The sequence below is a fragment of the Podarcis tiliguerta genome (assembly GCF_965153285.1).
Source record: "Podarcis tiliguerta genome assembly, chromosome: 8".
NCBI lineage: Eukaryota > Metazoa > Chordata > Lepidosauria > Squamata > Lacertidae > Podarcis > Podarcis tiliguerta.
In genome coordinates, this window is record NC_139541.1 from 14,903,358 (window position 1) to 14,925,356 (window position 21,999).

Sequence of the window (21,999 nt, forward strand, 5' to 3'; positions counted from 1 at the left end):
TCGGTTCTGGAATCCATCCTACCTCTGTTCCCAGCTGAAAACAGGCAGGCGATTTCAAAAAAGGAAGAAAAATAAACTACAGCCATAGCAGCAAAGCGCCCGGCGTTAAATAGTGGTAACTCATATTTATTACAATTATATACAATCATATTTTATAGTTGGATTCTATACATGATCACACGGACAAGCACATTTTTTTTCGGTTTCGCCTCTTGGTGAGGATGAGGAGGCAGTGAGAGACCCGAGAGATGTTAGTTAACAGGAATCGAGGCTCTTTTAAATATCTATCTATATATTTCCCCTCTCTTTCTTTGAATGAAAAAGTGAACAGAGACCGGACATCGCTGGACCATTTACTCCACCCAATAAGGCAGGGATGTGGGTTGAGGACCTTCATAGTCCTCCATGATGTTTTTGGGCTTCAGTTCCCATCAGCCCCTGTAGCAGCAGCCAGTGGTCAGGGGAGGATGATGGGAATTGTAGTCCAGTGCAGTTGTACTCTTTCCCATCCCTGCAGTAAGGCAAAAGTGAGGCGGGCAAGAGGGATGGGGGGTGGATGCGGGGAGGAAGGGTGACACAGGTGCAAGGAACAGCCTCCATACAAAGATCGTGAACTCTGCCTGGCAGATCTGAGGGGCAAAGTGCCTCCTTGTTTCCTTTGTTCAGGCCCAATGACTTGGAAAAGGCATGGGGAACCTCTGGACCTCCAGGTGTTGCTCAATTCTTATGCTGGCTGGGGCTGGCAGGGGCCTGGCGTTCAACAACACCTGGAAGGCCACAGCTGCCCCATCCACTGTTTAAACCGGTCTTCATAAAAGTCAGAGCAGCTACTCATGCAGAGACATGACAGGGAGCTTCCTTTCTGGACAGAGCTTCCAGCTACCAGGAATGGGAAACCTTTGGCCCTCCAGATGTTGCTAAAAGCCAACTCCCATTGTCCCAGACCATTGCCCATGCTTGCTGGGGCTAATGGGAATTGTAGTTCAGGAATGTCAGGAGAGCTCCCCAAAACTGACTTAGAAGAACTGAGCAGTCAATGGTCATGCCAAGGACCTATACTGGAACTGGAAAGGAGACAAAGGGGGAACTGGGCTCGGTACCTTTTCTTTCTTCAGGGAAAATCATGAGCTTGCTTTAGGCATTTAACAGCAAGGAGAAATGAGGACTCAAGAAGAAAGGGAGAAAAAGAGGAGTAAAGGATGAGAGAGAGAGGAAGGGGGAGCAGCAGAGCTAAGCCTCAGGCACAGGGCATTTTTTTGGATGGGGCAGGAGATGTTAAGAAACTGGGCCAACAACCCAAGCCTTCACAGAATTGCTCCCTCTACTGTAGCAAATCACGCTGCCAGCAAATATGCCACACTATTGTTCCCAAGACACTGTCTCCCATTCTAGTCCTACTCAGTGGAGACCCATGGGAATTAATAGGCATAATTAACTTAGGCCCATTAATTTCTGTGGGTCTACTCTTAGCAGAACTTAGCTCATAACCCTAGGAAAAAGAGGGAGTTAGGGGTTTTCAGAAGACAACCGCTTTGTTCAGAAATGAAATGGAAGCAAGAGAATCTGGGAACCCCACAAAAAACATTTGTGTTTCATAAAAGGTGGGGATGTCTTTTCAATCTGAAACTGAACTAGGGGGTGGGGAGGAAATAAGTCACCAGAGGGAGAGAGACAGATGTCACACTGGTGGCTCTGGGGAGTCGCTCAGAAGGCAGCAGCCCCCACTCTTGGTTTGCAAAGGGGATGTTAGTTGAGTTAGATGGTTGCCGGAGAGGAAGAGAGTTTAGGAACAGACAGGATGGAACCTGAGGTCCATCGTTTGATATTTGGATTTGTGTTATGTTGTCAGCAAGGAGGCCCATTTCTCTGGCTGCGGTGTGGGCCGAGTGGCAACCAAGCCCCTTTTGGAGGTGAAATGTGAGGGAAGAGTGGCTTGTAGCGTGAAATAAAGGGGAGCCACTGGAAAGCGGAACTGGCGGGTGAGGGGCTGCTCAGACCTTGGCCCACAGGCCGCTTGGTTTGCAAGATGGTCACAACGCTACTTGTGTTGAATCACAGAGGCGAGACAGGGAGAAATCACTGGGCAGGGAGAGAGGCCCGAGGAACAGAGCACGGCCAAGAGGTACGGAGCGTGGGGGTGAGCAGGTGCCACCCCTCCCCAGCCGCACTAGTCAATTTCGTTCTCATTGCTGGCTCCCTCGGGCCTCCGTAGCTTTTCGACTTGCTCGTTGATTTGCCCATCGCCTCCTCGCCGGTCCTCCGTCTGGACATCCACACATTCTTCCTCATCTACATGGCTGACATCGTCGTCTTCGTCCTCTTCCTCTTCCTCCTCCCCCTCCTCGTCGCCTTGGCCCTCCCGCTTCTCCTCCTCCCCTTGGACCTCCATCCGGACCTGCCCCTTGAGGTCGATCAGCGCCTCACCCCCTTCCTCAGGGCCCAGCAGGTGGCAGCTGACCTTGGGCCCTTCAGGGCTGTGGTTCTCCTTCACGGGCGAGGAGGAGTTGGACTCGTTGCTGACGGGGGAGATGTCACTGCTGGTGTTGTGGTTGTTGGTTACGGGGTTGGAGGGCGAGGAGGGCTTCACCGGGATCTGCCAGGATGGGATTTTAGGTGCAGATGGAGAGGGAGGGAACTGCCTCCTGGGAGGAAGGGAAGAAACAGAGCAGCTTAGATCCAGCTCCGTGACCTGCTGAATTGCTCCTTGTTCATAAAGGACCTAAGAAGAGCTCCTGTTCTCACAGCCGCCAACCAGATGCACCAATGGGAAACTCAAAAGCAGATCACAAGAGTACTCTCTCCTTCTGTAGTGATTCTTACCTTTGTATAGTAGGCCACCTTCCAGTCATGCAAATGCCAGAGGTTCTGCAAACACACAACCCCCCCCCTCTCTATCCCCCATTCAGGCAAGCAAAAGGCTTTATCAGAGTTCAATGACATGTTCCAGCCAGGCATAAATACTGAAGAAGTGTGCACAGCAGGGCCAGTGAAGAAGCAAGGCCTGGAGAGAGGGGGTACCAGAGGCCTGGGTGCCACATAGCGAGGTCTGGAGAGGTTGCATTTGTCCCATGGGCCTGAGATCACCCCCACACCTGCACTCAGGAATCCCCAAAAGGCTTCCATGGCCGGCTGTTAACCCAGAACACTGTGTTGGTCACTATTGTAGGCTAGGATCTGTTTCTTAGACAAGCCCTATGTAGTGTCAGGGACATGTAGGGATTTCCAGAGGTGGAATGAAAACGGGAGGACGTCTGACCCTCTTGGCAAAGCCTTTCCCCCTTAGCCATGGAAGAAACCCCGTATCGGAAGCATCCGCCACCTCCTCTGCATGCAAACGAGCAAACGCTCCGCATTATTCACCAGTATCGTAAATGCTATCAAGAAATTCAATTTGGAGGCTTTTCTCCTTGGCTGCGGTGTCACGGCCTCTTGCTTTGCTGCAAAGGGAGGGCTTGAGCTGGCTGGTTCTGTTTATTTATTTTAAGAAATATATTTTCCAAAAGCACTTATCTCCACAGCTGCATTAATACACACATATACACACACACCCCAATGGCGACAATGAATTTCCTGTTAATGATGAGATGTCCCTTTGCGGACACACAGACAAGAGCATGGGTGTCCTTGTTTGGCTCACATAGTAATTGCTGGCAGCAACAGAGCACTGGAGTTCTGCATGAGAAATAGGTTCAGGCCAGGGAGGAAATCCGAGGCCTGGGGGCAAAATGTGGCCCTCTGGTCCCGTTTGGCCCTTGGTACCCTCCCCAGGCCACACCCCCTCTTCTTAGCCACACCCCACACTGGCTGTGCTTTGTACGCTCCTTGAATGTCTCTGCCTGTCTGGAAATGTGTCCTTAAACAGTGAAAATGCCTCTTGCTTGCCTGCATGGAGGACACAGAGTGATGTGTGAGTGTGTATGTACAAAACAACCTACTGCACAATGGTACAGCCATTCCTCTGCCCACTTTCGCCTCTAGCCCCACTGGCATGTGGCCTCTGGAAAGCTGCCCAGAAGGGAATGTGGCCCTTCGGCTGAACAAGAATCTCTGCTTTAGACATACAGTGCATCACCCCACATATCCGAATGGTTGATTTTTTTAAGAACCAGTGACAGCAGTGAGGGGGAGGGGGAGGAGGCAGACTCTGAAGATGCTAGATTCATTAGCCAGCTCCTAAAGTCCAGCTCCCTCCCTGAACAGAGAAGGGCCTGGGACCAGCTATGCCTGGTAGGGCAGCTTCAACTATTATTGGACTGGACTGGGTATGACCGCAAGAGTTCAGACATTGGCATCTGGATTACTGCAACTCACTATGTGAGGCTGCCCGTGCCCTGGAAACCACAGCCAGTACAGAATGCTGCAGTATAGGAGTGAGACCCTGCTAGTAACTCCTCTGCTCCCACTAAGTCCTGCTCAGAGTAGACCCTCTAGGTGGCATTGAACTAGGTTTTATTCCGAGCAGGCCCACTGAAATTAATGGACCTCACTTCATGCTCCGTATTTTCAATGGATCTACTCACTGAAATTAACAGGCCTAAGATAGTCACTCGTGTCCATTAATTTCAGTGGGTATACTTTGAGCAGGACTAGCACTGATTGCAACCCCTGTGATTTGTTAATCTGTTGGTAAATCACGTAGAGGCTGTTTTGGTATCAAGCAGTATATAAGCACAGGAAAAAAGAAAGACAGGTTTGCAGAGAGGCCCAGTGGGTCTGTGGGTTGCATTATTGAGAAATTGGCCCCTTAGAACTTCCTCCAAGAGGGGGAGAGTGTTGTTGTGTTTGAATCCTGATTGCGTGTTTCCTACAGGCACTGGGATGGCCACTGAGAGGGAAGAGGATGCTGAACTCAGATGGGCCATTAGCCTGTTCCTGTTGCCAGTCTCTCCGTAGGTTCTTTTGGTTCTGTATTATTGCATACCTGTTTAGAAGCAGCCCTTTTAAGGAATAAATCTCCGACTTCAGCTCGTTGATATTCTGAGATTCCAGGATCCAGTTAGTGGACGTCGTGGCCTAGGGTGCAAAGAGGAAGTCTTGGTGAAAGGCAGGTGAACTCAGACATGCACTCTCCTCAAGAGAAAGTATCCCAAGAACACAGGCTCTCAAAAGCATTTCCGAGGACGGCCAACCTCCTGCGTTGTTTGTCTTTCAAAGGAATCATAAAGGTTGCGGGCAGATGTTTCCGCCACAACAGCTAGGAGTTAAGGGGCAGCACACAAGGATTGGCCTGCCTTGATTTTGTTTTAAAAGAAACAATTTTTATTGAAGGCCAAAGAGGGAGTGAAATGAGACAGTGCCACTCTGGTGTGCGTACTGGATGTAGGAATTTGTGCATGGAATTACCTTGAGCTCTCCAACCACAGAGCTGGAGAGTTAATATCCCTGACCTTGCAATAACTCTGGCATAACTGTAACCAGTTGTCACAAGTGGTTGCAGTGCAAGGCTCAGGGGTGAAGGAGGCAACAGGCTCCACCCATAAGCCACCATTTTGCCACTGAGGAACCTGGGGACCTTCTGCATGCAAAGCAAATGCTCTACCACTGAGCTAAAACCCTTCGCTTAAAACATAGCAACATACAAGAAGCTGTTTTATACTGGATTGGACTGAGTCAGATCCACCCAGCTCAGTAATGTCTGCATTGACTGGAACCAGCTCTCCAGGGCCTCAGATCAGGGTCATCCTATGGAGATGGAATCGGGGACCTTCTGCATGCAAGACAGGTGTCCTGCCACTAGGCTATGGTCATTTCCTGATCCTCAGGGTTCCAGAGTGTGTTTTTAAGAAGGGGGATCCTGCAACTCTGAAGTCCATCCATGCCTGGTGTAATCCTTGGATGGACTTGGGGAGGGGATGACGACACCCAGCCCTATCTGGAGAATGAACCTTGGGGCCTTCTGCATGCAAGACAGGTGCTTGGCCACTAAGCCAAAGCCTTTCTTTCATCCTTGTGCTTCAAGTTGTTGTTTTGTTTTATGTGGTGATCCAGAAACCCTGAAGTCCATCCATGCCAGACGTAATCCTTGGATGGACTATCTAACTTTCAGCTCACATCATGTTGCTTGGAAGTGGCTCCCAGCTGCTGCTGCTGCTGCTACTGCTGCTTTGGCAGCAACCATTGCATCAGCAGCACACACACACACACCCCGCCCTAGCCTGCCTTTCTGGCAGCGACAGGCTCAGCTCCATAGTAGCTGACAACCCAGGCACAGATGTGTTCCCCAGGGAGGCTGCCACTCCCTGAGCCTCTGAGGCAGTGGGGAATCCACAAGCCACCGTTTTTGGCTCTCGCTCTCTCGGAGCCCTTTGAAAACTGCAGAAGCACATTAAAGGAGCAGAGAGTGGTTTCCACTTGCTGGCCTGTGCAAAAGGGATTCGGATTTCCAAAACACATATGGTGCCAGATGCTGCAGGATTTAAGAAATAAAAACCTGACATCTGGGGCTTTTTAAGCCAGCCTCTTTTAAACAGCCACAACAACAAAAAACAAAAACCGCAGAAACAAAAGTGGTAGAAAATTCAAGCCTACACACACACAAATGAATGTAGCAGGCTTTTCTTTTTTCCTTTTAATTACTTAAAGCCCTTCTTTTTCATTTTTTACAGCATGTCAGCAGGAGTCTGAAAAGCCGACATAAAAACTTAAAGAGCACAGCTGAAAAAACTATGGTTGGGGTTTTTGTTGTTTTTAACTGCTAAAGTTTAGGGAAGACTTCCCCAACCTGGCAGCTTCTAGACGTTGGACTGCAACTCCCAAATGCAGCCAGCATGCCCAATGGTCAGGGAGGATGATGGGAACTAGAGCCCAACGACATCCACCTAAACTTTGGAACTCCCTGCCTATTGATGTACACCGTATACTTTTCAGGTCCTGCTTGAAACGTTTATGTTTAGGCAAATCCTATCTGGACACACAGAATGCTGACATGTTCTTTTCCTCCCTACTGTCGATTGGTTTTAAAATAATTTTTAAATAAGTGCTTTCAACGGCCTTTCGTTGACTAATTTAAAAAAACAAACAAATGTAAAGCACTTTAAGGTTTCGTTGCAATCTTTTGTTGCATATGAATGCTATGAAATGGAAAAAAAATGCACACATACACACATTATTTTGTATAAACAGCAGCATGTGTCACTATTTTCAGAGGAGGGCTTTAGAAAGAAGAAAGAGGGAGGAGGAGGAATCTTGAAAGACTCCGCATCCCAACAAGCTCCTTTTCTCTCCTTAAAGTGTAACATATGCTCTTGATCTTAACACTTCTCAGACTCAGAAGAGAGTGTCTCCCAATTTCCTGGCTGGCTCCAGGCCACCAGCAAGACCTTCTGCCTCCCCAAAGGAAAAATGAGTGAATGGGGGCTTGGGAGGCTGGATTCCCGTTCTCCTGGTACCAAATTATTTAGGGCAGCATTTGTACCCTCCAGATGTTTCTGTCAACTCCCTGCAGCCTGCGTGGCCAAAGGCCAGGGATGATGGGAATTGTAGTCCAGCAAGATCTGGTGGATCAGAGGTTCCACATGCCTGGACTAAAGGCTCCTGGGAGATGGGAACACTAAGCAGAAAGGAGGTTCCCTGCTGCGTCTCTGCATGAATGCCTGCTCTGGCTTTTAGTAAGCCTGATTTAAAACACGGATGCGGTACACTGATCGTGCTCCCCAGCAACTGCTGATGGGCTTAACTCCCCTTCACACACCTGTCAAATCCTTCTTTTTTTAAAAAAAAAAAAAGCCACTGCAGCATATTTCGTGGCAATTGCTTTTGCAAGCTGTTTTTGCAGTTGTCGAAAGGGTAAAGGGTGATGAGAGTTACCTTGGAGGAAGCCAGTTCTTGAGTGAGCTCCTGGATTTTCTGTTGCTGTTGGATTAGAAGTTCCTGGACAGAAGCTAAAGTTGTCTGAAGTTGAGTCACTGTTTTAAAAGAGGAGGGAAACAGAGAGGGGAATGAGATTGCAACAAAAGCACAGAGACTCCTTTTTTAAAAAAAAGGGTTCTGATGTCCAACTACAAGATGCCTCCGTTCTTTCTACGTCTAATTTATCAGTGGCTTTTGCTTGCCCGAACCACTTATAATTTATCAACGCCATGGGTAATCTACCTGCACTGTTATCTAACCTCCCCTATTTCTACTTTATCTTCCCTTTGTATAGGTGTCTATAAGCCCACAGTATATCTATCCAAAACCTCTCCCTTCTAATTATATCAGTTTATGATTTGCACTGTCTCCCTGAACTCGCGCAGCCTGGGTGTCATTTATCTACCTCTGAACTGCGCGGGGGAAGCTCTCCTTCGCGCTTGAGGTCTGTATATGGTTTGGAAGAGGACAACACTGCTGGCATAAGCGGCAGCAGCAAAGAAGGAACAGATCCCCAAGTCACATCTGCAAAATACACTGAATGGGACTGAACAAGGAACCTCCTGCATGCAAGACAGGTGCTCTACCGCTGAGCTACAGCCCTTTTTGGGAGATTGGGAAAACAACACAGAATCATAGAACTGTAGGGTTCGAAGGGGTCCCGTGGGTCATCTAGTCCAACCCCCTGCAATGCAGGAATCTCAACATGTGTTCTTCCATTCAATATGAAACCCTGCTTAGCTTTGCAAAAATGTTCTAGCAGTTTTATTGCTGGGCAACTCAAAAGCAGCAGTTATCCTCCCCCCCGCTTTAGAAGATGCTCCTGTGCTCTGCATCTATGCTCTTACAACAGCACATGAATCAAATAATTATGCACGGCATGGAGAAAGCAGAGAAAAGTTTTTTTTCTCATAAGGCTAGGACACATGGACATCCAATGAAGCTGATGGGTGGAAGAGTCAGGACAAACAAAAACAAAGGACTCCTTCACACAGTGTAGCGATCCTGGAGGAGGCAATAGCGGCCAACAGCTTGGATGTCTTTAAAAGGGGATTGGACAAATTCCTGGAGGACAAGGCTAATGGCTACTAGCCGTAATGGCTATGCTCTTCCTCCGGAGTTAGAGGCAGTAATTCTGCTGAATACCAGTTGCTGGAAGCCACAGGAGGGGAGAGCGCTTTTGTGCTTGGGTCCTGCTTAGCGGGCTTCCTATTGAGGCACCTGGGTGGCCACTGTGAGAACAGGATGATGGACAAGACGCTGGCCACTGGCCTGATCCAGTAGGGTTGTTCTTATGTTCTAGGCGAAGGGCCAGTTAAAAGTCATTTACATGAATATAGCAGATGGGGGAAAGATTCCTTCTCTGGATACATTCTCCCCACCACCCGCCGTCTCCAGGAAAGAAAACTCAGTTGGGGCGGGCGGGGGGGACTGATTATCACTGCTCAGAGGTTCCCCCCCAACCCCCCCTTTTTTCAAATTATAAACCAGTAAACAGGTTCATAAAAAAAGAGGAAGAGAGAGAGGAGAGAGATTTCACTAGTGTGACAGGTAACAGCTAATCTAGGTCATCCGTCGGGGCAGCGTGTAATGAAGAATAGCCCTATGGAGTCAATAACAGAGAAGGTTGCCGGGGTCGGGGGACGAGGCGTAATTACAGACTCTCTTGACCCTGCCTTGAGTACTCAGAAGGAAAAAAATGTGAAGGGGAAGGGGTGGCAGCAGAGCAGGTGCCCCCACCCGTCCCCCAAAAGAAAAAGGAGGGGGCAGGAGGGAAAAAACCCAAAGAAAACCCTCAGAGAAGCAGAAATTAAAAATGAACTTTACAGCCCCTTCGAAAGGCTGTCATTTTATTCCCCTTATTAATATTCTGAGGTTGGGAGCCTTTCCGTAAAAACATAATTAATTGAGGCCGCGCCGACAGTAAACAAGCAATTTCAAATTAAACCGAAATGACGGCGGCTTCATTTGCAAATGTGAACAGATTTCTCAGAGCAGATAAATGAAGTCACCACATAAAGTGGAGATGGAGGAGAAGGTTGGGGAAAGGAGGGAAGACTGGGGGTGGGGGCGAGAAGAAAGGAGACGTGGGGGGGGGGGAGAGAGAGACGTGGGGAGCAGGGGCTTTGAGGGGCAGGGACTGATGGAATCATTAATCTTCACCTGTCTGCGTCACGCTGCCACTCATCTCAGAGATGCTCGACTCGATCCTCTGCAGTTGCTTCCTGTCTTCTTTGCCGCCCATGATCAACGGGAGCAGGTATTTCTGCACCAAAACAGCAGAGAGCTAAGTGTGTTGACAGGAGGAAAGGAAACGGGGGTACATTTGCGCTTGGCTCAAGCACCCTGAAATCTGTACCACACATTGCTTGCCAAACATCAATCAGTGCCGCATGGGGTGCTACACATAGAACGGCCCAGCATCCAATCGGGTTCAATTAAGATATCACACCAAACTGGGTTTTGCACTTCCAACCGTAGAGGCAAACTATGGCCTGCTTCAGACCTAATTCAAGCACCCTGAGAACCATGTATTCCTTGCAAGACTACAATCAGCACCAGATAGGTTGCTGCATGCTGCATATATAGAACTGCCTAGCCTCCAATGGGACTTGATTCAGATATCACAGCAAACTACGATTTGCACTTTCAAACTTACAAGCAAACTATGAGTCAGTTGAGACCTAATGTTAGCCCAGCCTTCACCAATCTCGTACCTTCCAGATGTTCTGGGTCTCATATCCCACATTAGGCTGGCTGGGGATGTTGTCCCAAAATATACACAGATGTATCAAATACTAGTTCAGCTCAGGGCAAGCCAAGTGAAATTACTCACTTTGGTCTATTTATTTCAATGAGTCTACTTTGACTTAGTTGGATAAAACACCAGATTGAGATGGCAGAGTTAAATTGTAGCTTGGTGTAATGAGAGTGAGTCTACCTCCCCTCCCAGGCTTAGGTGCTCCTCCCTCCTCTGCAAGGGTGAGTTTGGTTTAGCATGACATCCAAATGCAGATCGTGGCTCACAGCTGGTTGACTGTACTCCCATTTTTCTGAGGCACAGCTATGACTGTAACCAAAGTTTGCCGAGTCAGACCTTGAGCTAAACCATCGTTAGTGCAAGCTATGGTTTACATACCCACTTCAAACCATGGTTTGCAATTCTGATTTGCTGGCACATCACAAACCATAGCATTATTAAAGTTCAAGCCAGGCATATACACTTGCAGTGTGAAGCAGGGCAAATGGCAGGTATGAGCTGGGGAAACCTCCAAGGGCCGGAAAGGGAACCTGGAGGGCCGCATCCAGCCTGTTCCCTATGTGAGGCGGGACTCACAAATAGGAATTCCCTCTCATTCTGCCTCCAGTCCTTTGGAGCAGGCCATGGGGACGGGACTGGTGAGAAAGGCATTTTAGGCCCTGAAACCTTGCGGGTATAGTTTGAAATAATAATAATAATAATAATAATAATAATAATAATCATCTCTGTCCCAAAGGGAATTTCAGATTTGATGTACTCCAGAACAGAAATATTAATCTTCCACCTCTGGGGGGAAATATTAGATAGAGAAAGACAAAGCCTAGCATCTGCCTCTAATCTTTGCTTTAAAGAGGAAAAATAAATAAATAGTGTCTATCTGGGGAGAGAGAAATGTCTAAAGGTACTTTTTAAAGAGAGTTTACTATGCTTTTTTAAAAAAAATAAAACCCCAAGATTGAAGTGCCTGGGGGTGGGGGAATATGTTCTCCACTTGATCTACAACTTTAATGATACAGATGTCTGGCGTCAGCCTCGTTTACGTATTTGCATATCTGTTAGCACTTCACAAATGAAAGTGAGGGGACACCCTTGTAATGCCTGGGTTAGCTCTCGCACAATGAGAGTCACTGCTAAAATCTGTGAGCCATTACCTCTACCCCACTTCCCACTCCTGCCTCTTTACATGAGGCTAAAGTCCTATTTTACCTGTTTGTATATTTAACAAGTAGGACTTGCAAGGAAAGACTATTGCAATGTGTTCTCACCTCCTAAAAGGAAGGATCCTGCTCCAGGATCCAGCCAGGCATGCTTTCCTCCAGTGGACCATTCTGCACACAAACCCCAATCGGCCCTAATCTTCCACTTTCCCTTTAAAAACAACTCACAACGTTCTGTGAGCTAATACTGCATTTTCTGATTGTTTTATATAAAGAGACCTTGTGGATGCTTTTGGTAAAATCCTGGTGGAAAAACATGCAGCGACCACACACAGTGTGATCTCTTGAAATGGGTTTTCATGCACAGTACCAGCTGAAATAATTAATTCTTCTGTTTTTGTTTAGTTGTTTTACAGGGTCTTTTCCAGAGTTCAAAAAATAATCTCACAGATGCATTGGGTAAAATGGCAGGCTGTGTACTTGCACAGTGCTTGAGTTTATGTGTCATGATAAACCATGGTTTAGTGTTAGATGCACCAGCGGGAATACCTGTACACAGTGTGTTTATGTGTCACACCCTCAGGCTGAAAAGGAGGCTCTCCACCCCAGTGTAAAACTAGCCAGTTTCTTCAAACCATGGTTTCTGAAGTTGGCTGGTTAAACAAACTAGTGTTTGTTTGAAACCTATGTTGATGCTCCCAACTGGTTCAAATCACCTTTGGAAGCCCTCTGTCTGAGGTGAGGTAGGTGACAACAGGAAGAAAAGCTTCTTGGAATTACACCCAACACATGGCAAATAGTTTGATGAGCACTGGGTGCCAATTCAAGTCCCCTCTAATTTGCCCAGGCTTTCTAAAGCTCCCTTAAGTTGCTTGTTGCCAACTCAGTTTTTTATTCATATTTTACTGTTACTTTTTTTGTATAACTTTTAAAAACAGTTTTTAAAAAGGAATAACAGAATTATTTTAGCTTCCCCTCCCCGCCCAGTTGCTTGCTTTCAGAGCTGCAGCCATTAGCCACCTGCAAAGTTTTAGATGTAAAGATGGGGGCAGGCATCTTTCCAATAAATGCAGATAAAACTCAAATACTCCCCTGGCACTGTACTTTGTTGACTCATAAGCCCTAATGAAGTTAACACTCTCTCCTTTTGCTAACAGAAACAGACCTACAAAGTATATTTCCAGGGGGTGGGAATGCATGGGGTCCAGGGAGCGAGGGAACTCTGCAGCAAGAGGCAAGTCTTCACAAGCAAGAGCTCAACTCTCTACACTGCAAGGGCCACATTCCCTGCTGTGCAACCTTCCAGGGGCCGCATATCAGTGGGGAGCAGGGTTATGGACAAAATTGGGCAGAACAGACCATTATTCATGCAGACTTGGTGTTGACTGGCAGTGGCTCCCCGGGGTTTCAGACAAGGGATATTCACAGGCCTACGTGGAGATAAGGATGGACGGATTTGACAATTTTGGTTTCTCATCTCCCCCCCCCCAAAAAAAAAATCTTAAATTCAGCACTCTACAGTTCCTTTTTTATATCCTGATGTGAATCTGTCAGCATTCTGGTGATAACTTCTCCTAATAAGCACATTTTTGTACGCAGCTCTGAAATCACGTACACATTTTTGCAAATGGTTTCCACAAACACAATGCATTTTTCTATTTTGATGAATATATTCACTTTTATGTACACTTTCCCATAAGACGTGCATTTTTTAAAAAAAGCAACAGGACGATGACATTGCAAAATTCATAGAAGTGTGAACTCTGGAGGAGAGTGTGTTTCGGTCCTCACATTGTTTTGGGAAAAGAAAATTAGGTAGGTTCACTTTTATATCAAACTGAATCAGATTTCTCCCTCTTCTTCTACCTGGGGATAGTGGGGATTGAACCTAGGACCTTCTGCGTGCAAATGGGAAGCTCTGCCACTGAGTCTTCTCAAGGAGTGTGGTGTGTCTCACTGGTGTAGCCAGAGAGGGTGGGAAAGTGTGACTGATTCAAGGACAATCAAAGAACCATTTCAACATTTCAGTGTAGTACAGTATAAAAATAAATTTCCTTCGATACACATGCAGAAACAGTATCGACTCCTCTTCCAAAGCATTGGCTATTCATCATTGTTTAGCCGGGACACTGAGGTCCAGCTCCAAGGGCCTTCTGCCAGTTCCCACACTGCGGGAAATGAAGTTACAGGGAACCAGGCAGAGGGCCTTCTCAGTAGTGGCGATGTCACTCCCATCAGATGTCAAGGAAATAAACATCTATCTAGACTTTTAGAAGACATCTGAAGTTTAGGGAAGTTTTTAATGTTTGATGTTTTATTACATTTTTAACATTCTGTTGGAAGCTGCCCAGAGTGGTTGGGGAAACACAGCCAGACGGGCGGGGTATAAATAATAAATTATTGTTGTTGTTGTTGTTGTTGTTGTTGTTATTTATAAAGTAGTTGTGTTCTAGGTTATAAATCAAGCACTGATAGGAGTTGTTCCTTTTTGTTTTCCAGTGTACTTCTTATCCATAAAAAGAAATCAGAATGGCACGAGCAAATTTTTATTCTGAAACTGCAGCCCAGAGAAAAATTTTGAGAACCACTGCCTAAAGACATAGGAAGCTGCCTTACACTGAGTCAGATCATTGGTGCACCTTGCTCTGCATTGTCCACACTGACTGGTAGTAACAGTCCAGGGTTTTAGGCAGGGGGTTTTCTCCCAGCCCTACCTGCTGACGCCATTGAGAGCTGAAACCTGGGACCTCTGTGCAGAGCAAAGAGGTTGCATTACATGGCCTTGACAAAAGTCGGAAGGTAACCCCTTACCTTGTAGAGCTGGTGGAAGCCGAAAGCGATGCCTGCCATGATAATCGCTAGAGCGCCGTAATCCCGCCATCTGGAACCAGGGGGACCTGGAGGGCAGAAGCGAAAAAGGTAAGAGTGAGGAGGAACAGGCAGGGTTTTGTGGTATTCCCTGCTGCGCTCCTTATCCAGGCACAGGACAGAGATGCAGAACTTAGGACCCTCCAGACATAGTCAAACTCTGTTTCCTATCAGCCTCCAGTTAGCATGGCCAATGGTCAGAACAGATAGAAGTTGGAAGTCTGACAAGATCTGGAAGGCTACAGATCCCCCATTCCTGAGGAAGAGCCTCCAGTAAATGTGGAGTAATTCCCCATAGAAGCAATTGTAAAATTGTCTAACCAGGGATATACTGTAAAGCTTCAGGTTCAGAGTATGTATTACATCTGGCCAAAGATACATTCCAAATATATAACCACATCAGCACCACACATTTAAAGCGCCATCACACCTCTTTAAACAGTCAGGGCTCACCCTATAGGATTCTGGGAGCTGTGGTTTGTTAAGGATGCTGAGAGTTGTTAGGATGCCCCTATTCCCATCACAGAGTTACAGTTCCCAGAATTCACTTGGCTCAGAAAACGTAACTGCCAGTCCTGGCTCTGGATTTTTCAATCTCAACTCCAAATGAATCTACACAATAGATGCACTCAATGCGTTGTCTCCAACTCAGAGCAGACCCGCTAACGTTCAAGATCATTAGTCACTTAGGTCCATTCGTTTCAATGGGTTTACTCTGTACAGTGGTACCTCGGGTTACAGACGCTTCAGGTTACAGACTCCGCTAACCCAGAAATAGTACCTCGGGTTAAGAACTTTGCTTCAGGATGAGAACAGAAATCACGCAGTGGCAGTGTGGTGGCAACGGGAGGCCCCATTAGCTAAAGTGGTACCTCAGGTTAAGAACAGTTTCATGTTAAGAACAGACGTCCAGAACGAATTAAGTTCTTAACCCAAGGTACCACTGTGTAGGAGAAGCAACTCACAATCTTGCAAATAAAATCCCCACTATCACGGAGTTACTGTCTTCTTATGAACCATGTCGGAATAGTTGTCCCGATCTTTGCCCAGGCCCCAATGTCCCACTCCTTCTTTGACCTCCAGTAAGACTCTGAAGACACCTGTAGGCCTCCCTAAGTCCCCCCCCCCCCAATAGCAACTCCATCATCTGCGGCCTTTGACCTCTGTCATCTCTCCCTCTGTCCCTGTAATGTTCGTGCTAAGAACATTTTATTGCCCCCTGGTTTTCATTATTAATGAAAAGGGACCGAGATGATCTTTCGGAAAGTTCAGAGAGTCTATAAAGACGAGGAGCTGAAATGCCATTTTACTCGTTTTAGGGGTGTGTGGAACAATTCTGTCTTGTGGCGAAAAATAAAAGGCACTGAGGAAAAGGGGAAAAGAAGTAATTGAAGAGAGGGGAAGGGGAAAGGGAAGGAGAAGAAGAAGGAGAGGAGGAAGAAAACACCCCACATTCTGCACCAGCTCCCCTGATGCGACAGTGAAAAGGGACTCTGTGAGCCAGGACCCAACCCTGTGGACTAGTAACTTTGGCAGACTTATTGCACAGTTCCTTCAGCTTTGAGGAGAAGGAGTAGGATCTGTGTGGGAAAACCTACCACTTTCTGTAATAAGAGTAAGACGACTGTGAGAGCAGGATGCTGGACTAAATGAGCCTTTGGCCTGATCCAGCGGAGCTCTTCTTAATGCATTGGTAAGGAACCCCTCAAGGCCTGCAAAATATTTAATGGGGAGGCCAGCAATCTCCCTATCTATATAATAATCTGTCACATAGAAAATACTAAGCTAGGTCTAAAGTGTCACATAAATGTCCCTTCCAACAGGGCCCTACAGAACAGTCATAGAATTGTAGAGTTGGAAGGGACACTGAGGATCATCTAGTCCAACCCCCTGAAATGCAGGAATATGCAGCTGTCCCATATGGGGATCAAGCCTGTGACTTTGATGTTATAAGCACCACGCTCTAACCAACTGAGCTATTCAGCAGCAGCATCCAGCTGAGAGCCCTATTCCCCAGATATTATTATTATTATTATTATTACCCCGCCCATCTGAGCGTCTTCCAGAATATATAAAAACACACCTGGAAAGTCAGCCAAGGAGTACATAAGGGCAACTGGGTGGCCTCCAGCAATTGGCATCCTGAGGTAGACTGCCTTTGAACGCTGAGGTTCTGTGGAGCTATCGCGGTAAGAGCCATCCACAGACCTCTTCTCTCATGTGGCCTTGCGCAATCCCCCTTTAAAAACAATCTCTGTTACCGGCCACTGCCCCATCTCTCAAGCAGCCTTCCAAAAAGTTTTGTCAGCCAACAAATACCCACGTTGGTCGTTTGTGGCCTGGAAGCAGAGAAAGCAGATTTCCGTGACGCTTCTTTGAGCGATCGCTTGGAGGCAGCCCTTAACTTGCCACAGGAGGCCTACTTGAGTGGCTGCCTTAACATCCAAGGGTAAGGAGAGCAGGAACCAACAGCCCTTTTGTACGAAAGACGGTGGAGTTCTTAAAAAAAAACCAGGTGCAAAACCAGCACACGAACACCCACCGACAAGGGCCGTAAATATTATGGGATGCTGACAACGCCCGCGCAATGCAAACACTCCTTGCACACCTTAGCTCAGAAACTCCCCGGAATTTGTATGTAATGAAGGAGATTAGGGGAGGTGGGGAAAAGTATATATAAACCCTATCAATCATTTAAACACTTAGAGTCAGATTTCTCCTCACTTCTGGATTAGAGTATTTCATAAATGCCAACGGCAGACAGCACCAGTGTTCCCACTCTGCCTCCTTTATTTCCCTTCCAAGTTGGGGGGTTCATTTTGGGAGCGCGTTCAAACTAGTCAGATTGAGTGATGCTTCCAGCAACTAATCGCATGTCAAATAAAAGATATTTTATGTAATAAATTACAGCTACAAGTAATTCAGATGTCATTTATCAGTTTTATTATCAGTCAACCCAAGTCTTGTTTCTCTATATTAATCAAAATCAAGGAGTTGGTGGCTTGTGGGGTGTATGTGTGTGTATGTGTGTTGAGTTGTTGTTGTTTTTTTAAAAAGAAGCAGTTTTTGACACTTCTTGGCAAAAATACAGATGGGAAGATTCTCTGTCTCTCTCTCTCTCACACACACACACACTTGTACATGCTAGTGAACTCAATCAGCAAGGAAGAAGAGAACTGACTGGTTCTCTTCTGTGATTAAAGGCTTAGCATCAGCATCAAGGAACTGGGACTTTAAAATAAGGAAAACTGAGAAAAGTGACAGTATGGCTAGTAGTCATCAATAGCCCTTCTCTCCATGAATTTGTGTAACCCTTTACAAAGACACCAAGGCTGCTTGCCATCACTGCCTCCTGTGGGAGTGAGTTCCAAAGTTTAACTAGGCGTTGAGTGAAGAAGGGCTTCCTTTCACCTGTACCGAATCTTCCAACATTCAGCTGCATTGGGTGGCTCTAGTGTTATGAGGGAGGGAGAAAAAACTTTTCTCTATCCCATTTTACCCAGGCCATGCATCAATTCCTAAACTTCTATTATGTCACCTATCACTCTTGTCTTTTCTCTAAACTAACAAGTCCCAAACGCTGCAAGCTTTCTTCTTGCTCTACCTGTGGGCTTCCTGGAGCTATGAAAAAACAGGGCGATGGACTAGATGGCCTGATCCAGAAGGGCTCTTCTGATGTCCTTATGCACTTTCCGTACTTCAGGATAACCTCTGGAGCCAGTCGGAGAGCAAGATGAGAATTACATCTCGAGCCGAAGGGCCGCGGCTTAATTGCACGTTTGAGTTGTTGCATGGAGATTAATTAATTTCCTTGTCATTTTCACGAGTGAGGATGGGAGCCAAAACCACAGCGAGCGGACAAGTTGCCGTTCACTCTGCAATATCTTTATTGGGACTAATAGGTGCTAGTAGATTGCTGGCGTTAAATCTTTATTAGAGGCTGGGATCGTACTAGCCTGGCGTCAGGAACCAGCAGCAACCTCAAGCGCGGAAACGAAAGGAAGTGGCAGATGAAATTATAGGGTGTGAAAACGGGCAAGATGGCAGGTAAGCTTCAATGACGAAATGGATCCAAACAAGTGGTGGGGGACTGTGTCCCCCATCCCCCCGCACAGCCTGAGGGCCACATTCTCTTCTGGGCAACCTTCCTAGGGCCACATGCCACTGGTAAGCAGGAGCAGAGGTAAACATGGTTGGGACTGTGCATGTAAATTTCACCTCTGTACAGTAGACTAGTTTCTACACATATTCACAGATTCCCTTTACCCTCAATCCTTCATCCAGGCAAGCAAGAAACAGAGGCAGGGAGGGAGGGTGGCCTAGGGAGAGAGGGGGGTATCCCGGAGAAGGGATTTACTCAGAGTAGGCCCACTGACATTAATGGACATGACTGACTGACAGCCAGTGTGGTGTAGTGGTTAAGAGCGGTAGTCTCGTAATCTGGGGAACCGGGTTCGCGTCTCCGCTCCTCCACATGCAGCTGCTGGGTGGCCTTGGGCTAGTCACACTTCTTTGAAGTCTCTCAGCCCCACTCACCTCACAGAGTGTTTGTTGTGGGGGAGGAAGGGAAAGGAGAATGTTAGCCGCTTTGAGACTCCTTAAAGGGAGTGAAAGGCAGGATATCAAATCCAAACTCTTCTTCTTCTACTACTTGTTAACTTTTAGCCTAATGGCTGTACACAACCCAAAATTGCAAAGGTATTATTTAAAATACATATTTTATATACATATTATGTATAATACGCATCGATTTGGGATGAGAAGCTGCTCTATTAGGAATTTAAAAAACCCCAAAGCCTATCGCTCCCACTCTTATATTGCCTCCTTGTATTCAACCCTTAATGCATTGCCATTCTATAGTCAAATGTTTCCACCATTGTGGGGGCTACCGCCCAAGAAAAACAAAAGCGAGATAAAAACCAGAAACACTTAAGTAAAACGCTACCTGTTTCCCAGCCGTGAGAAAGAAGACAAGACCGAGATGTGGAAATAAAACAGTCTGGTGGTTGCCATGGGGCTACTTACTGTGTGGGGCAAGATGAGGTGGCTGAGTCGGCACCAACTGCGTGGAAAGGCTATGGGGCTGAGGCTCCTCTTTGGCAGTACCTGACTGCTGGAAGGCCAGGTCAATTTCTTCATCCGTCAGCCCTTGAAAGAAGAGGAGAGTCATTTAATACCGGTCCATTTGGGTGATCTGCCCCAGCAACCTCAGTCTGCCTTGAGCCAGTCCCCACCTGTCTGCCTTTCATAGAATCATAGAATCATAGAGTTGGAAGAGACCACAAGGGCCATCGAGTCCAACCCCCTGCCAAGCAGGAAACACCATCAGAGCACTCCTGATATATGGTTGTCAAGCCTCTGCTTAAAGACCTCCAAAGAAGGAGACTCCACCACACTCCTTGGCAGCAAATTCCACTGTCAAACAGCTCTTACTGTCAGGAAGTTCTTCCTAATGTTTAGGTGGAATCTTCTTTCTTGTAGTTTGGATCCACTGCTCCGTGTCCGCTTCTCTGGAGCAGCAGAAAACAACCTTTCTCCCTCCTCAATGTGACATCCTTTTATATATTTGAACATAGCTATCATATCACCCCTTAACCTCCTCTTCTCCAGGCTAAACATGCCCAGCTCCCTTAGCCGTTCCTCATAAGGCATCGTTTCCAGGCCTTTGACCATTTTGGTTGCCCTCCTCCTTTTTAACCTACAACCAGCCCAGGAGGTGGTCCTACCTGCCAGCTTCCTCCTCTTCAGTCTCAGCAGGGAGGAGGAGGCGGATGGAGATGAAACTAGAAGGAGGTGCGGTCTGTACCACACCCTTTTTTAAAAGCCATGAGGGTGCTTGTTCTTCAAGTCAGAGATGCGTACCAGGGAAAACGCCAGGAAGGCCATCAATGAATGGCTGCCGTTTGCAATGTCCTTCTTCTATCTCCGTCACACCTCCTTGTTCCGCTTTTCAATCGTCACAATACATTTCTCAGCTACTAACTCTCCCCACACTCTCAGTGGCAATACCAGTTGCTGGGAATTGTAAATGGAGAGAGTGCTGTCTGGGTGGGCCAGTGTAAGAATAGGATGGTGGTTCTTTGGACTATTTTGGCAGCCAGGCTCTCCTCACGCAGGATCAGACCACGTGGCAAATACCACGTCAGGTTAAGTCCTCGAATGAGCAACGTTCAAATTAGGATTTCCTCCAAAAGAAATAGATATTGAACTAGGACAGGAACCAAACAAATACGGACTGGTCCCAGTAAATAAAGACAGGTGTAAGTGGGGGTTGCAGGCCTGTAAGAGCATAGGAAAAGCCCTGCTGGATCAGGCCCAAAGCCCATCCTGTTCTTACAGTGGTCAAGATGATGCTTATGGGAAGGCCCAAGCACAACAGCCACCATTTCCCCCATGGTGGCTTGTGGCCATTGATAGAAGCGAATTCCATGTTTTAACTATGCACTGTGTGAACATCGGAAGAGCACTGTACAGGGATCAGCAAACTTTTTCAGCAGCGGGCCGGTTCACTGTCCCTCAGACCGGACTATATTTTGGAGGGGGGGGAATGAACGAATTCCTATGCCCCACAAATAACCCAGAGGTGCATTTTAAATAAAAGCACACATTCTACTCATGTAAAAACACCAGGCAGGCCCCACAAATAACCCACAGATGCATTTTAAATAAAAGGACACATTCTACACATGTAAAATCACACTGATTCCCGGACCATCTGCGGGCTGGATTTAGAAGGCGACTGGGCTGGATCTGGTCCCTGGGCCTTAGTTTGCCTACCCATGAGTTAGAGAAAGCCCACCTAGTCCAGCATCCTGTTCTTGCAGTGACAAACCAGGTGCCTCTTCTGGGAAGCCTGCAAACAGGACCTGAGCACAGTGGCAATCTCCCCACTAGTGTTTCTCAGTAACGGATATTCAAGGATAGCATGCCTCTGACAGTGGGGGTACAACGTGGCCCTCCAGACCAAGAAGCTTCCCAACTAAAAACCCAGAATCCCCAACAGAACTCCCTGGAAGCCACCAAAGTATTTTGGCAAATATGCGGGTCGCGTCTCAAATTTTGGATTCACTGGGGTGGGAGCCACATTCTCTCTTCACTGCCGCAATTTAACCTTAAGCGACGGGCGTATTAGCCTTCCCTGACACTTTTTCCAAATGTGGCTCATTCAATTTCCTTAATTTATCTTTGAGTTTATTGCTGCTTTTGAAGTAGCTTTTCTATTGCAATTCCCCCATTCCGTCAAAAAAAAATAAAAATAAATCCGCAAAAAACTCACACACAAAACGAACATAGTGGGGGAAACGTACACCATCAACTGCAAATGTGGCTCATTTTAATCCGTAATGGGGTGGGGTGGGGAAAAAC

General features: G+C 46.9%; 1 protein-coding gene across 1 annotated transcript in view; it reads right to left on the reverse strand.

Moving 5' to 3' along the window:
- Window positions 1-110: 110 nt before the first annotated feature.
- PEX14 (peroxisomal biogenesis factor 14) overlaps window positions 111-21,999 on the reverse strand; it is a 118,480-nt gene continuing 96,591 nt past the window's right edge. The window contains exons 4-9 of the mRNA XM_083454148.1: window positions 19,660-19,782; window positions 14,578-14,663; window positions 10,012-10,114; window positions 7,807-7,904; window positions 4,922-5,013; window positions 111-2,642 (exon numbers count right to left, since the gene is read on the reverse strand). Coding sequence (XP_083310274.1) covers window positions 2,168-2,642; window positions 4,922-5,013; window positions 7,807-7,904; window positions 10,012-10,114; window positions 14,578-14,663; window positions 19,660-19,782 — 977 coding nt within the window. The 3' untranslated portion in view covers window positions 111-2,167. The remainder of the gene's footprint in view (window positions 2,643-4,921; window positions 5,014-7,806; window positions 7,905-10,011; window positions 10,115-14,577; window positions 14,664-19,659; window positions 19,783-21,999) is intronic.